The 14,899-nt window shown below is 42.8% G+C and overlaps 1 protein-coding gene across 1 annotated transcript; it reads right to left on the reverse strand.

Annotated features, from left to right (window-relative positions):
- Positions 1 to 9,810: 9,810 nt before the first annotated feature.
- Positions 9,811 to 13,111, reverse strand: LOC139552096 (tubulin alpha chain, testis-specific). The gene is made up of 6 exons (XM_071363508.1): positions 13,002 to 13,111; positions 12,519 to 12,741; positions 12,275 to 12,423; positions 10,978 to 11,130; positions 10,283 to 10,810; positions 9,811 to 10,172 (listed from the first exon to the last, which is right to left on the reverse strand). The coding sequence occupies exons 1-6, from the start codon at positions 13,002 to 13,004 to the stop codon at positions 9,876 to 9,878; spliced, it is 1,353 nt and encodes a 450-aa protein (XP_071219609.1). The 5' UTR covers positions 13,005 to 13,111; the 3' UTR covers positions 9,811 to 9,875.
- Between the last annotated feature and the right edge of the window lie 1,788 nt (positions 13,112 to 14,899).

Consider the following 14,899-nt stretch of genomic DNA (forward strand, 5'->3'; position numbering starts at 1 on the left):
GAGAACTTTAAAGCAAGGCTATCAGAACAAGGTCACAAATTAAAAAAATATATACATATTTATGGTACCTCATGTAGGGATTTCAAAGACGCGAAAATTAGTTGAACTACTGGAAAGAGATCAATGGAATGCAAGGACTCTGGATTGGCGCACATTCAACAAATCTGATCTAGGAGAGTGGATTTTTGTCAAATCCATAATTATTTAGGTATTTTAACAGTCCCAGAATGTGGTTACTAAAATCCGATTTGGATATATTTGGCTGGTTTCGTTGCATAACATTTGGAAGCTGTCCCTTTTCAGGTTAAGAAATGTGACTGCTAAATGCTAACTCCCATTCGTATAAGCTGGTAGCATAGCTAGCATATAGAAATCGGTGGTGGTAGTCAAAGTCGTTTTTAACTGTAATGCAGTTGATTGATGACGATGACGTCAACATGTATTGTGGTTGACATCCATACAAGCATTATTCTCCAATTTATACCTCAACAGAGTGAAATACACATAAACAAAAGCCTAAATGTAGGCACATTTTGCTGGGGGTCAATTGGGGGATTCGGGAACTAAGGTAAAGACAGTTTCAGGTTGGATATTTGCGCTTTCAAACCTCAATAGCTTTCAAACCACTTGTGCCACAGACTCCGAAAAAGTGTCATGATGTTGGAAAAATTGTGCACAACATTGCGCAGTTCTTATTTTCACGATTTGGACCTTAATTCGATTTGCAACGCTAATAAACATGTGGAAATGTGAGCAACATTTTGTATTCCTAGTTTAATTAGGGAGTGTAAACGAAGTCCAAACTTTTTTAAACATTTGAATTGCAATAGCTCCTTGGTCATGTGACCTACGGACTTCAAACAAGGTTCAGAATGTACACTCAGTGGCCTTACACATTGCACACCCTTTCGTTTGTCCATTTTCATCTCACACGTTTTTACATGGATTTTTAAACTTTCAAATTTCAATAGCTCTTTGTTCATGTGACCTACTGACCTCAAACAAGGTTCAGAATGTACAATCAGTGGGCCTACACATGCACACCCTTTAGTTTGTCAATTTTCATCTCACACAATTTTACATGAATTTTGTAAACATTCTAATTTCAATGGCTCTTTGGTCACTCAAACACCTATTCACTTGAGCCTTTTCCCTGGGGCCTTCCTGACCTCCAGGCAGGCCCCCATTGACCTGGTGACCTCTGACTCCTGGCCTCTAGGCCTACACTCCCTGCCCGCCTGCCTGCCCTCTCCCTGGGCCTGAGAGTGTATAGCTACTCCCTGGAATTACTAAGACGTCTATAGTCCCGCTGTCAGGAACCACGTGCACAGAGCCTGTTACGGGTTACCAGGTGCACGTGGTTCCTGACAGCGGGAATTTGAAACAGGCTCTGTGAATCTGGTAACCCGAAACAGGCTCTGTGCTCCTGGTGACCTGCCTGCTTTTTTCTGCTCACAGTCTAAGCTTTCTCACAGCTGCTCCAGGGCCTCTTGGGTTGAGGAGTCATTCTCTTCAAACCTAATCGCAAACAAATAAAAATAATAAAACAAATAAACATGATGTTCCCACACAATTGGCGGGGGGGACTTCATGTCAGGTAAGCAGCCTCAAAGTCTACCCTCACCAACTTACCGGACTGACTAAGTTCTGAATAACCCTTGCTGTTCTCTGATCCTGCGTACAAGTCTTATTGGGTCTCTTTCTGGTGGCTCTGTCTTGACTCTTTAGTGCATTTTTTCAGTTCTTTCTCTGGCTTGCCTGAAAAACACAAAAAGATGGCACATGCATAAGGATAACAACAAATCCACATATTAGCAAGTAACGACATTACAGCGTTCCCCTTGCTTTACGAAAGCAGCCAATCTACCGTCACCAACTTACCGGACTGAGTGAGTTCTGAACAACCCTCGCTGATCCTGCTTCGAAGTCTTCTTGAGTCTTCATCTGTATCCAAGTCCATCTGATCCAAAGACTTGCCTTAGTATGCATGTGGTCCCTTTTCTATTGCTAGCTATCAGCAAGTTGTTAACTTTGGCAAGCTGCATGGTATTCTCAGATAGCCTATAATATTCATGGGGGACGCGAATATCATGACCCATAAACTTAGCGACTTGGTCCATTTTGTGATCTTGTAAATTCATCATCTGTTTTCTACGTTTAGTTGACCAGAGGCGCTCGGGATATTCCGCTCCGCAGATAGAGGTAAAGTGCCGTAGGCAGTCAGATCCCCTGATGGGTGTGTTGGACGACAGTATGGCAAAGAGGGTTTTCTTTGGGAACTCCCACCTGGCTCCTATGTAGTATGAGGATGTCAATAGATGATGCTGTACGGTCTGTGAGAAGAACAGGAACTTTTTTGTTGTTGATAGTTGTTGTATTGCATCATCTTCCACACCCCTGAGATGAGTATGAAGTTTATTTTCATCTTCTGTAAGGGGAATGAAGTCATCTCTGTTCCACTTAGCTCGTTTAAGAGTATTACGTACACCTCTTGATACAGACGTGTTTCAGCTTGTGTTAGGATTTATATTTATGCACTATAGCCCGCTACCATATTGTATGAAGATGAATATTGTTTTGTTACATCTGCATTGTTTGTGTGTGTGTGTATGTGTGTAAAGACTGAGCAACATAGAGTGACATGCTATAAAAGCTGTGGTCAATCTGGAGAGGGGAGGGGTGCATATCTCTAGGCCAACCAGGGAGGGTAGAATACTGGACAATACCATAAAAGGAACTGTTTGAGTGTAGCATCTGGGGAGCAGCACAAGACAGATCTAATCTACCCAAAGACCAGATGCGGACACCTGAGAGCACCAAGAGACTGGGACCAGTCTGAGTGCCAGCGATAGGCTGAGCAAAGTTTAAACCACGCTCTGCCTCTACTGTGATAGGCCAACGGACGGGTTGGAACTATGGCTGTCATAGTATAATAACTGCTGTTTGCGCACATTCCAGAGTTCCCTGTTCTACCCTGCTAGTTGTTACAGTGAACCCGTATATACGAAAATTGCATTTACTATTTATCGCTTGAGTTTAATTAAATACTTAAAGGATATTCGGTGACTCTGAATCACATTTTGTCCTGATACCAGATTTGAATTGACGCAAATCTCTCACACTTGTCTCCAGTAACTCAATGAATTTCAAAAAATATTATAGTGTATACTATGGTAAGAATACTATAGTATTTGCTGTATTGTTTTTGCTGACTTTACTGTAGTATTCGCTGTAGTATACTGTAGTATTTACAGTTTACTATAGTATACAGTAAATGCTGCAGCAAAAAAAGATTAGTAAATACTATAGTAATTACTATCGTGTTTTTGCGGACTGTAGTGTTTACTGTAGTGTTTTTGCGGACTGTAGTATACTGTAGTGTTTTTGCGGACTGTAGTATTTCCTAAAGTATTTTTATTTTATTATCTTTGACATAGAAATGGGGGAGGGAGGGGTGGGTTTCTCCTTGAGGAAAACTACTGGAGAAATACTCAAAGAGCACATTTTAAATAACTTCCAAAACTGTAGAAAACACTAAGTATTTAATTTGCATATACCCTGCCCATTCCCCTCCCCCGAAGCTCTGAATTCTCCGTTCAGAACACAGTCCTATACTTGCAATTCGAAGAGCTGTCATACGCATCCAATAAATTGTTCTGCACTGCACCACTCTATAGCCATCCAGCTAATTACAAGCAACTTGCTAATCTAAAAGACAAGACCTTACCTTATCTCTTCTGAGATGTTGGAGTCTGTTTCCCGGTGCATGACATAGTAGCTCAGCCAAGATAATAGCATAAAGTAAACACTGCAACGTTTTCCTACCTGCATCTCTGTCCCGAATCACCGAGGTAAAGACAGATTCAGGTTGGATATTCCACCAACGGGCAGTTAGGGACCGTCAACATAGTGACAAATCTAAGATTTCAATATCTCTTTAACCATTACTCCTACAACTTTCAAAACTGGTTCTAGCTAACCCGATGGCATAGACACACATTGCACACACTTTTTTTTGTTGTTGTCGATTTACATCTCGCACTTTTTTTAAATTATTTATTTACATTTTCAATAGCTCTTTGGTCATGTGGCCAACTGACTTCAAACAAGGTTCAGAATGTACACCCAGTGGCCCTACACATTACACACCCTTTAGTTTGTCCATTTTCATCTCACACATTTTTACATTAATTTTTCAAACCTTCACATTTCAATAGCTCCTTGGTCATGTGACCTACTGACTTCAAACAAGGTTCAGAATGTACACTCAGTGGGCCTACACATTGCACACCATTTAGTTTGTCCATTGTCATCTCACACGACTTTACATACAAAAATGTAACATTCTAATTTCAATAGCTCTTTGGTCATTTGACCTACTGACTTCAAACAAGGTTCAGAATGTACACGGACTTGCGGAGACGGGCGCCGCGAGGCATCCAGTGCAGTAATGCGACCGATCCCAGAGAATTTGGCGGGAGCCCCGGGGAGAGTTCTCTTTTCTTTGTGAAGGGCAGGGCGCCCTGGAATGGTTTCGCCCCGAGAGGGGGCCCAAGCTCTTGAAAGCACACCTCGACCTTCTAGTCCGAAGTCCGGCGCGCTATCGACTGTGCCGCACGAGCATGCTTTTGAGGTCGATTTCCGTGCTTATAAACCCAGGGTCGTTACACTACTCCCTCATTTCAAAGAGCGCGTCCTCGCGCTAGCTTGCGACTCTACGTCTTACAGGAACGCGCTCACCGGCCAAGCACACGCACTGTCGTGGATGCAAGGTCCGATCACTTCTGACACCAGTGTAATGAAACAGCAGGGAGCAGGTCTCGAACCCTCGACCTTCTAGCCCGAAGTCCGGCGCGCTATCGACTGTGCCGCAAAAGAATGCTCGTGCGGCAGAGTCGATTTCCGCGCTTATAAACCCAGGGTCGTTACAATATATTGAGTACCTACCCACTACTGATATTACCCTTAAACAATTTATAATCAAGCAAAATTTCGCCAATTATTTAACTGGCATATCGGCCGCTGACTGGTCGAGTAACCTATTATTTTGTATTTGTTGTGTTCACAATAAAAACAAAATAATACAAATATATATATTTTTGTGCACTCAGTTGTTTTATTTTTTTATATATAAAAAATATAATAAATACATTGCCATCCAGACACTGACAGGAACCTATCCCACCTGGACAAGAGGAATACCTATGTAAGAATTCTGTTCATTGACTACCGCTCAGCATTTAACACTATAGTACCCTCGAGACCCTGGGTCTCGACCCCGCCCTGTGCAACTGGGTCCTGGACTTTCTGAAGGGCCGCCCACAGGTGGTGAGGGTAGGAAACACCTCCACCCCGCTGATCCTCAACACTGGGGCCCCACAAGGGTGCTTTCTCAGCCCTCTCCTGTACTCCCTGTTCACCCATGACTGCGTGGCCATGCACGCCTCCAACTCAATCATCAAGTTTGCAGACGACACTACAGTGGTAGGCTTGATTACCAACAACAACGAGACGGCGGTGAGGGCCCTCGGAGTGTGGTGTCAGGAAAATAACCTGTCACTCAACATAAAAAAAAACAAAGGAGATGATCGTGGACTTCAGGAAACAGCAGAGTGAGCATCCCCCTATCCACATCGACGGGACAGTAGTGAAGGTGGAAAGTTTTAAGTTCCTCAGCATACACATCACAGACAAATTGAAATGGTTCACCCACACAGACAGCGTGGTGAAGAAGCCGCAACAGTGCCTCTCCAACCTCAGGAGGCTGAAGAAATTTGGCTTGTCACCGAAAACACTCACAAACTTCTACAGATGCACAATCGAGAGCATCCTGTCGGGCTGTATCACCGCCTGGTACGGCAACTGCTCCGCCCACAACCGTAAGGCTCTTCAGAGAGTAGTGCGGTCTGCACAACGCATCACCGGGGGCAAACTACCTGCCCTGCAGGACACCTACACCACCTGATGTCACAGGAAGGACGAAAAGATCATCAAGGACAACAACCACTGCCTGTTCACCCCGCTATCATCCAGAAGGCGAGGTCAGTACAGGTGCATCAAAGCAGGGACCGAGAGACTGAAAAATAGCTTCTATCTCAAGGCCATCAGACTGTTAAACAACCATCACTAACATAGAGTGGCCGCTGTCAACATACAGACTCAAATCTCTTGCCACTATAATACATTTAATAATGGATTTAATAAAGGTATCACTAGTCACTTTAAATAACACCACTTTAATAATGTCTACATATCCTACATTACTCATCTCATATGTACAGTGGGGAGAACAAGTATTTGATACACTGCCGATTTTGCAGGTTTTCCTACTTACAAAGCATGTAGAGGTCTGTAATTGTTATCATAGGTACACTTCAACTGTGAGAGACGGAATCTAAAACAAAAATCCAGAAAATTACATTGTATGATTTTTAAGTAATTAATTTGCATTTTATTGCATGACATAAGTATTTGATCACCTACCAACCAGTAAGAATTCCGGCTCTCACAGACCTGTTAGGTTTTCTTTAAGAAGCCCTCCTGTTCTCCACTCATTACCTGTATTAACTGCACCTGTTTGAACTCGTTACCTGTATAAAAGACACCTGTCCACACACTCAATCAAACAGACTCCAACCTCTCCACAATGGCCAAGACCAGAGAGCTGTGTAAGGACATCAGGGATAAAATTGTAGACCTGCACAAGGCTGGGATGGGCTACAGGACAATAGGCAAGCAGCTTGGTGAGAAGGCAACAACTGTTGGCGCAATTATTAGAAAATGGAAGAAGTTCAAGATGACGGTCAATCACCCTCGGCCTGGGGCTCCATGCAAGATCTCACCTCGTGGGGCATCAATGATCATGAGGAAGGTGAGGGATCAGCCCAGAACTACACGGCAGTACCTGGTCAATGACCTGAAGAGAGCTGGGACCACAGTCTCAAAGAAAACCATTAGTAACACACTACGCCGTCATGGATTAAAATCCTGCAGCGCACGCAAGGTCCCCCTGCTCAAGCCAGCGCATGTCCAGGCCCGTCTGAAGTTTGCCAATGACCATCTGGATGATCCAGAGGAGGGATGGGAGAAGGTCATGTGGTCTGATGAGACAAAAATAGAGCTTTTTGGTCTAAACTCCACTCGCCATGTTTGGAGGAAGAAGAAGGATGAGTACAACCCCAAGAACACCATCCCAACCGTGAAGCATGGAGGTGGAAACATCATTTTTTGGGGATGCTTTTCTGCAAAGGGGACAGGACGACTGCACCGTATTGAGGGGAGGATGGATGGGGCCATGTATCACGAGATCTTGGCCAACAACCTCCTTCCCTCAGTAAGAGCATTGAAGATGGGTCGTGGCTGGGTCTTCCAGCATGACAACGACCTGAAAGACACAGCCAGGGCAACTAAGGAGTGACTCCGTAAGAAGCATCTCAAGGTCCTGGAGTGGCCTAGCCAGTCTCCAGACCTGAACCCAATAGAAAATCTTTGGAGGGAGCTGAAAGTCCGTATTGCCCAGCGACAGCCCCGAAACCTGAAGGATCTGGAGAAGGTCTGTATGGAGGAGTGGGCCAAAATCCCTGCTGCAGTGTGTGCAAACCTGGTCAAGAACTACAGGAAACGTATGATCTCTGTAATTGCAAACAAAGGTTTCTGTACCAAATATTAAGTTCTGCTTTTCTGATGTATCAAATACTTATGTCATTCAATAAAATGCAAATTAATTACTTACAAATCATACAATGTGATTTTCTGGATTTTTGTTTTAGATTCTGTCTCTCACAGTTGAAGTGTACCTATGATACAAATTACAGACCTCTACATGCTTTGTAAGTAGGAAAACCTGCAACATCAGCAGTGTATCAAATACTTGTTCTCCCCACTGTATATACTGTATTTTATACCATCTACAGCATCTTGCCTATGCCGCACGGCCATCGCTCATCCATATATTTATATGTACATATTCTTATTCATCCCTTTACATTTGTGTGTATTAGGTAGTCATGAATTTGTTAGATTAATTGTTAGATATTACTGCACTGTCGGAACTAGAAGCACAAGCATGTTGCTACACTCGCATTAACATCTGCTAACCATGTGTATGTGACCAATAAAATTTGATTTGAACCTGACTGGATGTAATACAGCCACCATCCGCTGGGATTTTCTGCTGTATCGCTACCATCTCTACAACACACACAAGCTCATCCTCTGTAGTCTATCACAGTGCCATCCGTTTTGTCACCAAAGCCCCATATATTACCCACCACTGCGACCTGTTTGCTCTCATTGGCTGGCCCTCGCTACATATTCGTCGCCAAACCCACTGGATCCAGGTCATCTATAAGTCTTTGCTCGGTAATCTCAGCTCACTGGTCACCATAGCAACACCCACCCGTAGCACGCGCTCCAGCAGGTATATTTCTATGGTCATCCCCTAAGCCAACACCTCGTTTGGCCGCCTTTCCTTACAGTTCTCTGCTGCCAATGACTGGAACGAATTGCAAAAACCACTGAAGCTGGAGACTTAAATCTCCTTCTCTAACTTTAAGCATCGGCTGTCAGAGCAGTTTACCGATCACTGTACCTTTACACAGCCCATCTGTAAATAGCACACCCAACTACCTCATCCCCATATTGTTATTTATCTTTTTGCTCTTTTGCACCCCAGTATCTCTACTTGCACATCTATCACTCCAGTGTTAATGCTAAATTGTAATTATTTCACCTCTATGGCCTATTTATTGCCTTACCTCCCTAATTTTTTACATTTGCACACACTGTACATAGATTTTTCTATTGTTATTGACTGTACGTTTGTTTATGTGTAACTCTGTGTTGTTTTTGTCGCACTGCTTTGCTTTATCTTGGCCAGGTCGCAGTTGTAAGTGAGAACTTGTTCTCGACTGGCCTACCTGGTTAAATAAAGGTGAAATATATATATATTTTTAAACACACTTATACCCTAGCCATTATCTGGCAGCATCCCCACTCACACCAGTTTGTTTGCCTATGCCGACCTTCTAGCCGAGGTGTTTCAAGCGGCATATCTGTGTTGTTACTGCTACGAGAACAAACTCTTTGATCTGGGGCAACGATCGGCTTAAACATGAACGGCTTCAGTAGGTTTATTAGCTCCCTAACATTATTTCATTCTCTGAAATAAACTAATTCTCAGAGCTACTCGGGAAATTCAACCATTTTTGGGAGTTCCAAAATGTTCTCTCCTGCCAGTGACGCAACAATGCCAATATGGTGATTCAGTTAGCTGATGTTCTAAATCATAGTGTTTCCATTCCCCTTTAAATTATGCAAATTTATGTGGCTCAAGCAATGGAATGTATTTGTAAAGCTAGTTGCATTGATTCAACAAATCACAGCAGACTGATGGTACTTACTGCTTTGCTCCTATGGTTACATTCGCAATAGTAATGGCGTACTTTTGTAGGCACCAACTCCACCATAGTTTGTTAAGAAAATTAATGGCGTTTTTGGATAAATGCAGAAAATAAGGTCTTTGTTAAACAGACTTAGATCTCTATTCTTATTTTATAATCTTCATCAGTGAATGTCACTTTTTGTGAATGTTAAAGAATTTGTAATAAAAAATAGGTACCTAAAGGTAATGTTAAATGACTGCTATTATCTCATTGAACAAGTATAAGATCTCCTAAGCCTGTTCTATCAATTGGACATAGTGAGTTATATATTCTGTGCAGATATTGTTCATTGAATAACTTAGCAAAAAAAGAAGGTATATTTTGCTTACATGCAAATCATGTGGGGTAAAATCCACAGGAGAATGGACCAAAAACAGAACTTTTATTAAAATTGTCAATCAACAGTAAAACATTTTTCAATCAGGTCAGGATTCAGTACTCCTCTCCTTCCTCAGCCTCTCCCTCCACTGAATCCACTCCCACTTCCTCGTAGTCCTTCTCCAGGGCAGCCAGATCTTCTCTGGCCTCAGAGAACTCCCCCTCCTCCATACCTTCTCCCACATACCAGTGCACAAAGGCACGCTTGGCGTACATCAGATCAAACTTGTGGTCGAGCCGAGCCCAGGCCTCAGCGATGGCTGTGGTGTTGCTCAACATGCAAACGGCTCTCTGGACCTTGGCAAGATCTCCACCTGGCACCACTGTGGGTGGCTGGTAGTTGATACCTACCTACAGGGAACAAGAAGGGGGAAAAAGTATAATAATCTGACTAACCAATTATACTTGAAAAGGTTTAGGAACATAGATCATTGTGAATGAATAAACCATTGCTTGTTTACCTTGAAGCCGGTGGGGCACCAGTCGACAAACTGGATAGTGCGTTTGGTCTTGATGGTGGCGATGGCAGCATTGACATCCTTGGGCACCACATCCCCACGATACAGCATGCAGCAGGCCATGTACTTGCCATGGCGAGGGTCACACTTCACCATCTGGTTGGCTGGCTCGAAGCAAGCGTTGGTGATCTCTGCCACAGAAAGCATCTCGTGGTAGGCCTTCTCAGCAGAAATGACGGGTGCGTAGGTGACCAGGGGGAAGTGGATACGGGGGTATGGCACCAGGTTGGTCTGGAACTCAGTCAGGTCCACGTTGAGGGCTCCATCGAAACGCAGCGAAGCTGTGATGGAGGAGACGATCTGGCCAATGAGCCTGTTGAGGTTAGTATAAGTGGGGCGCTCGATGTCCAGGTTACGACGGCAGATGTCGTAGATGGCCTCGTTGTCGACCATGAAGGCACAGTCTGAGTGTTCCAGGGTGGTGTGGGTGGTCAGGATAGAATTGTAGGGCTCCACTACTGCTGTGGACACCTGAACACATACACAAGAGGTAGAACAGTCATCTTTAGCTTAAACATAATGAAAATTTACATATTAAACAAACACAAGTATTGAGTACAAGGACAAAGTACAGTACTAGTTTTGCTGACGTGGAAATTTACCAAATATTCATGTGAGCAACTAAACCTTAGAAATACCTGAGGGGCGGGGTAAATGGCAAACTCCAGTTTGGACTTCTTGCCATAGTCCACAGACAGTCTCTCCATGAGCAGAGAGGCAAAACCTGAGCCGGTTCCACCACCAAAGCTGTGGAAGATCAGGAAACCCTGAAGCCCAGTGCACTGGTCCGACTGGGGGGGGAGAAAGAATACAAGGAGTAAGGGTAGAGTCCTGCATTGTGCTGAATACTCACGGTTCGCTGCTGTTGACACGCAAAAAAAATCAGCTGGTGGGAAATAAAACATTCTTTCAGCCCACGGTTCAGAACAATTATATTGCGGGTCGGAAACTTTTTAAGTCAAGATAATACTTGCAAATTCCATTAGGCTACGTGAGCAGTGAGGCAGACATAGCCAGGCCTAGAATACAAGCAATGCAGTGAGAGAGTGGAGCAGGGAACTGTCCGTTCGTAGGCCTATTTGTGTGGTGCTGAAACATTCCTAATTTGTCCAAGCGCAGAGCTTATGTTCCCTTCCCCCACTCGAAAATACATTGGCAAGTTTATTTTCCCTGACTCCTAGATCATGCAAAATTGGCTAATGTAACAGGAGAAATAAAAAATAAAGGTTATGATAGTGAAATTCCCCAGTTTGGAAGGATTTTTGAGTTATTGAAGACAACAAACCGGTAGATGGATATACAGCCTGCAAAAGTGCAAGCAGATATTTGTTTACAACAATTTAGTTAATTATCAGATAATTATTACATTCATTCCGGCTTTTGTTCATTTACACTACACACAGGCCATATAAAGTTTAAACCTGTGCGGCTGCTAAATGCTAATAGCCTACAAAATAAATGTAGGCTCCTTTTGCAGCCTATAACCCAATGATCATCAACTAAATTCCGCTGCAGGCCAATTTTTTCTTGAGCTGATGGTCAGGTGGCCAGAACGTAATTGCAAACTGCAAATTGACTGCAAGCCCAAACAGATAATATTTGGCTAAGACATTCTCATGTCAAACCTTGCTTACAATTACATATCTTTCTATTATACTTTTTAAATTTATTTATTTTACTTGAAGCTGATTTGCTGGTGTTTTAACAGTCTTTTAAGTCCAACAATTACAGTCTCTGATGTTGAATATCAGTTTAGGCTTGGCATTGATGTGGCCGGCGCGGGGGTGCAGATCCAAAAAACTGACCTGTGCAAGACACTAGGTTAGGGACAGACTGGCCTCACTGGTGTACAACCTTGTTCAAGTAGCTTGCTAGTGAAGTTACATAACTAGTAGTTGGAAAAACATTGCTATGAGTTCGCAAGCTGTTACTCACCAGCTTGCGAACTCGGTCCAGCACCAGATCCACGATCTCCTTGCCAATTGTATAGTGGCCACGAGCATAGTTGTTGGCGGCATCCTCCTTACCGGTGATGAGCTGCTCCGGGTGGAACAACTGACGGTATGTCCCAGTGCGGACCTCATCTATGGAAAATAACAACTCAGTTCGGGCGGGATTTTAAAAAATGTATGTAAAAAATCTTAGTCATGTCAATATTTTAGCAAATGTTCAACCTTACCAACAACAGTTGGTTCGAGGTCCACAAACACAGCACGAGGGACGTGTTTTCCCGCTCCGGTCTCGCTGAAGAAGGTGTTGAAGGAGTCATCCCCTCCGCCGATGGTTTTGTCACTGGGCATCTGCCCATCGGGCTGGATCCCATGTTCCAAGCAGTATAGTTCCCAGCAGGCATTCCCGATCTGCACACCGGCCTGACCAACGTGGATAGAGATGCACTCACGCTGTGGAGAAATAACATTTGACACAATTTGCTAGCTCTTAAGACAAATGTGTAAAAGCTGGCAGATTTATGTTTATGTTACTTAGCTAGCTACTACATCATTGCTAAATTGTTAGTTACGAGGTAGCTAATATTTAGCTAGCTAGCTAGGTAGCAAATGTTCTTTTTTTAAAGTAGCCAATGTTAGCTAAGTTAGCTACCATTAGATCATTTGACCAAAATTGTTTTGTTTGTCACTCATCTTCTTGACAGAAAACTTACCATGTTGATTATAAGTAAGACCTGTAGCTAATTAATGTTTAACAAAAATGCGTTCGACAGTTGGCTAGCTAGGCTAACTTGGCTATACAACTTCCAACGGTTAACCGACAAAATTTTTTACTGAAATTAACTGAAAAACATCGCCGATTCACGATAATATAGGTCCCTGAATGAGCCCGCCTCCCTTTAAACCCAATTGGGTGTATTTCAAACAGATGCTGTGTCAATCAATGTGTTTTCTTTTGCAATTGGACCATTATATAAAGTTTCAAAAATCAACTTGATTTACTGCCGTTATATTGGCTTGTTTGGTTGGACCAATCCTGCATTTTCAAATGACAGCGCGGGCTTTTTAGGTCAAGTGCAAAGAAATTCTATTTTACCCAAGTCAGTGAGTTGAATTCGATGCTTCCTTCTGCTATTCACTACTTGTGTAGCTAGCAATATTGGAATTGATGATTATTTTTGATTAAGCTCAAAGAAAAAAACGCAACTCTTATTTATGACAAAAACTTACGAGTAAACTTGTAACTGACCAAGAACTGGAAACAGCAGTAGCCTACTAGGTCAAGGCTAGCTCTTATTTTAGTCCTGCAGCATGCTTTATCTTCTAGGCCAAAGTAAACTGCTCTATAGCACTTTGTCCAGGGTTACCAATAATGATGCTGGACAAAGCCCTCAAATGAACTCATCTTTCTGATGTGTGTGTTGTTCTTGTCCTTGTTCTTCTACTCATCTGTATAAAAATGAAAAGACAACATATTTTCCAGCATCATTTGAAAGAAGAGGAGGGCGAGACAGGAGGAGAGAAGTGAGTGAGGGGAGGAGAGAACATAGCTCAATTGTGTTGGGGATTACCATTCAATAGGGTTCAATCTGGTTTGTAGAACAGGTATTCTATTAAAAAACATTTGAAAAAGAGTTAGATAAACAAGGTTTCACTCCACAAATGATACAATAGTTGACAATATAAAATACAGATACAAAAAATTACATTGTAGACCACTCAAATTAAATAGTTTTAAGACACTAAAAGCAGTCAAACACGGGACATCACTAAAGCCATAAACTAGTAAAATACTTAAAGTATTATGCCAGTCGTTTTTTGGGGTGTCTGTACTTTACTATTTATATTTACTTTACTTCATTACATTCCTAAAGAAAATAATGTACTTTTTACTCCATACATTTTCCTTGACACCCAAAAGTACTTGTTACATTTTGAATGCTTAGCAGGATGGGGAAATGGTGCAATTCACGCAGGAGTCACTACTGCCTCTAATCTGAAGGACTCACTAAACACACATGCTTCATTGGTAAATAATGTGTGCCCCTGACTATCCATAAGAAATTACAAAAATTGTATGGTGCTGTCTGGTTTTCTTCATATGGAGTTTTAAATTATTTATACTTTGACTTTTGATACTATACAGCAGAGATGTCCCAGAAACAAAGGAACTGCCAAACCACCACCACCACCTGACATTTGGGCTGAGCTGAGAGCGCTGAGAGACATGTTGGTGGAGCAGAGAGTGGAGTTGAGGATCATGGAGACCTGACTGGGGGACCGTGAGGGGGAGGTGGAAGAGCAGAAAAACAAGGTGATGGTACTAACAACAGATCTGGGAATCACCAAGAATGAAGTGCAGTTCCTAAAAAACTAAGTTGGCAAGCTGGAGACAGAGAATGCAGATAATGATAAGAGCAAATCTATATTTGAGTTCAATTAAGTTTATGAGACAAATTAACTCAAGTTCCTCTCTTATGTAATGACTGGCAGAGTGACAGCCAGTGAGGGAGGGTGGAGGAGCAGAAAAAGGAGGTGACGGCTCTTGGAGAGGTACTGAGCGCCACTAAGACAATTGCAGCCCCAGAAGAAAAAGGTGGACTAGCTGGAG

Source organism: Salvelinus alpinus, chromosome 24 (genome assembly GCF_045679555.1).
Source record: "Salvelinus alpinus chromosome 24, SLU_Salpinus.1, whole genome shotgun sequence".
Lineage (NCBI taxonomy): Eukaryota > Metazoa > Chordata > Actinopteri > Salmoniformes > Salmonidae > Salvelinus > Salvelinus alpinus.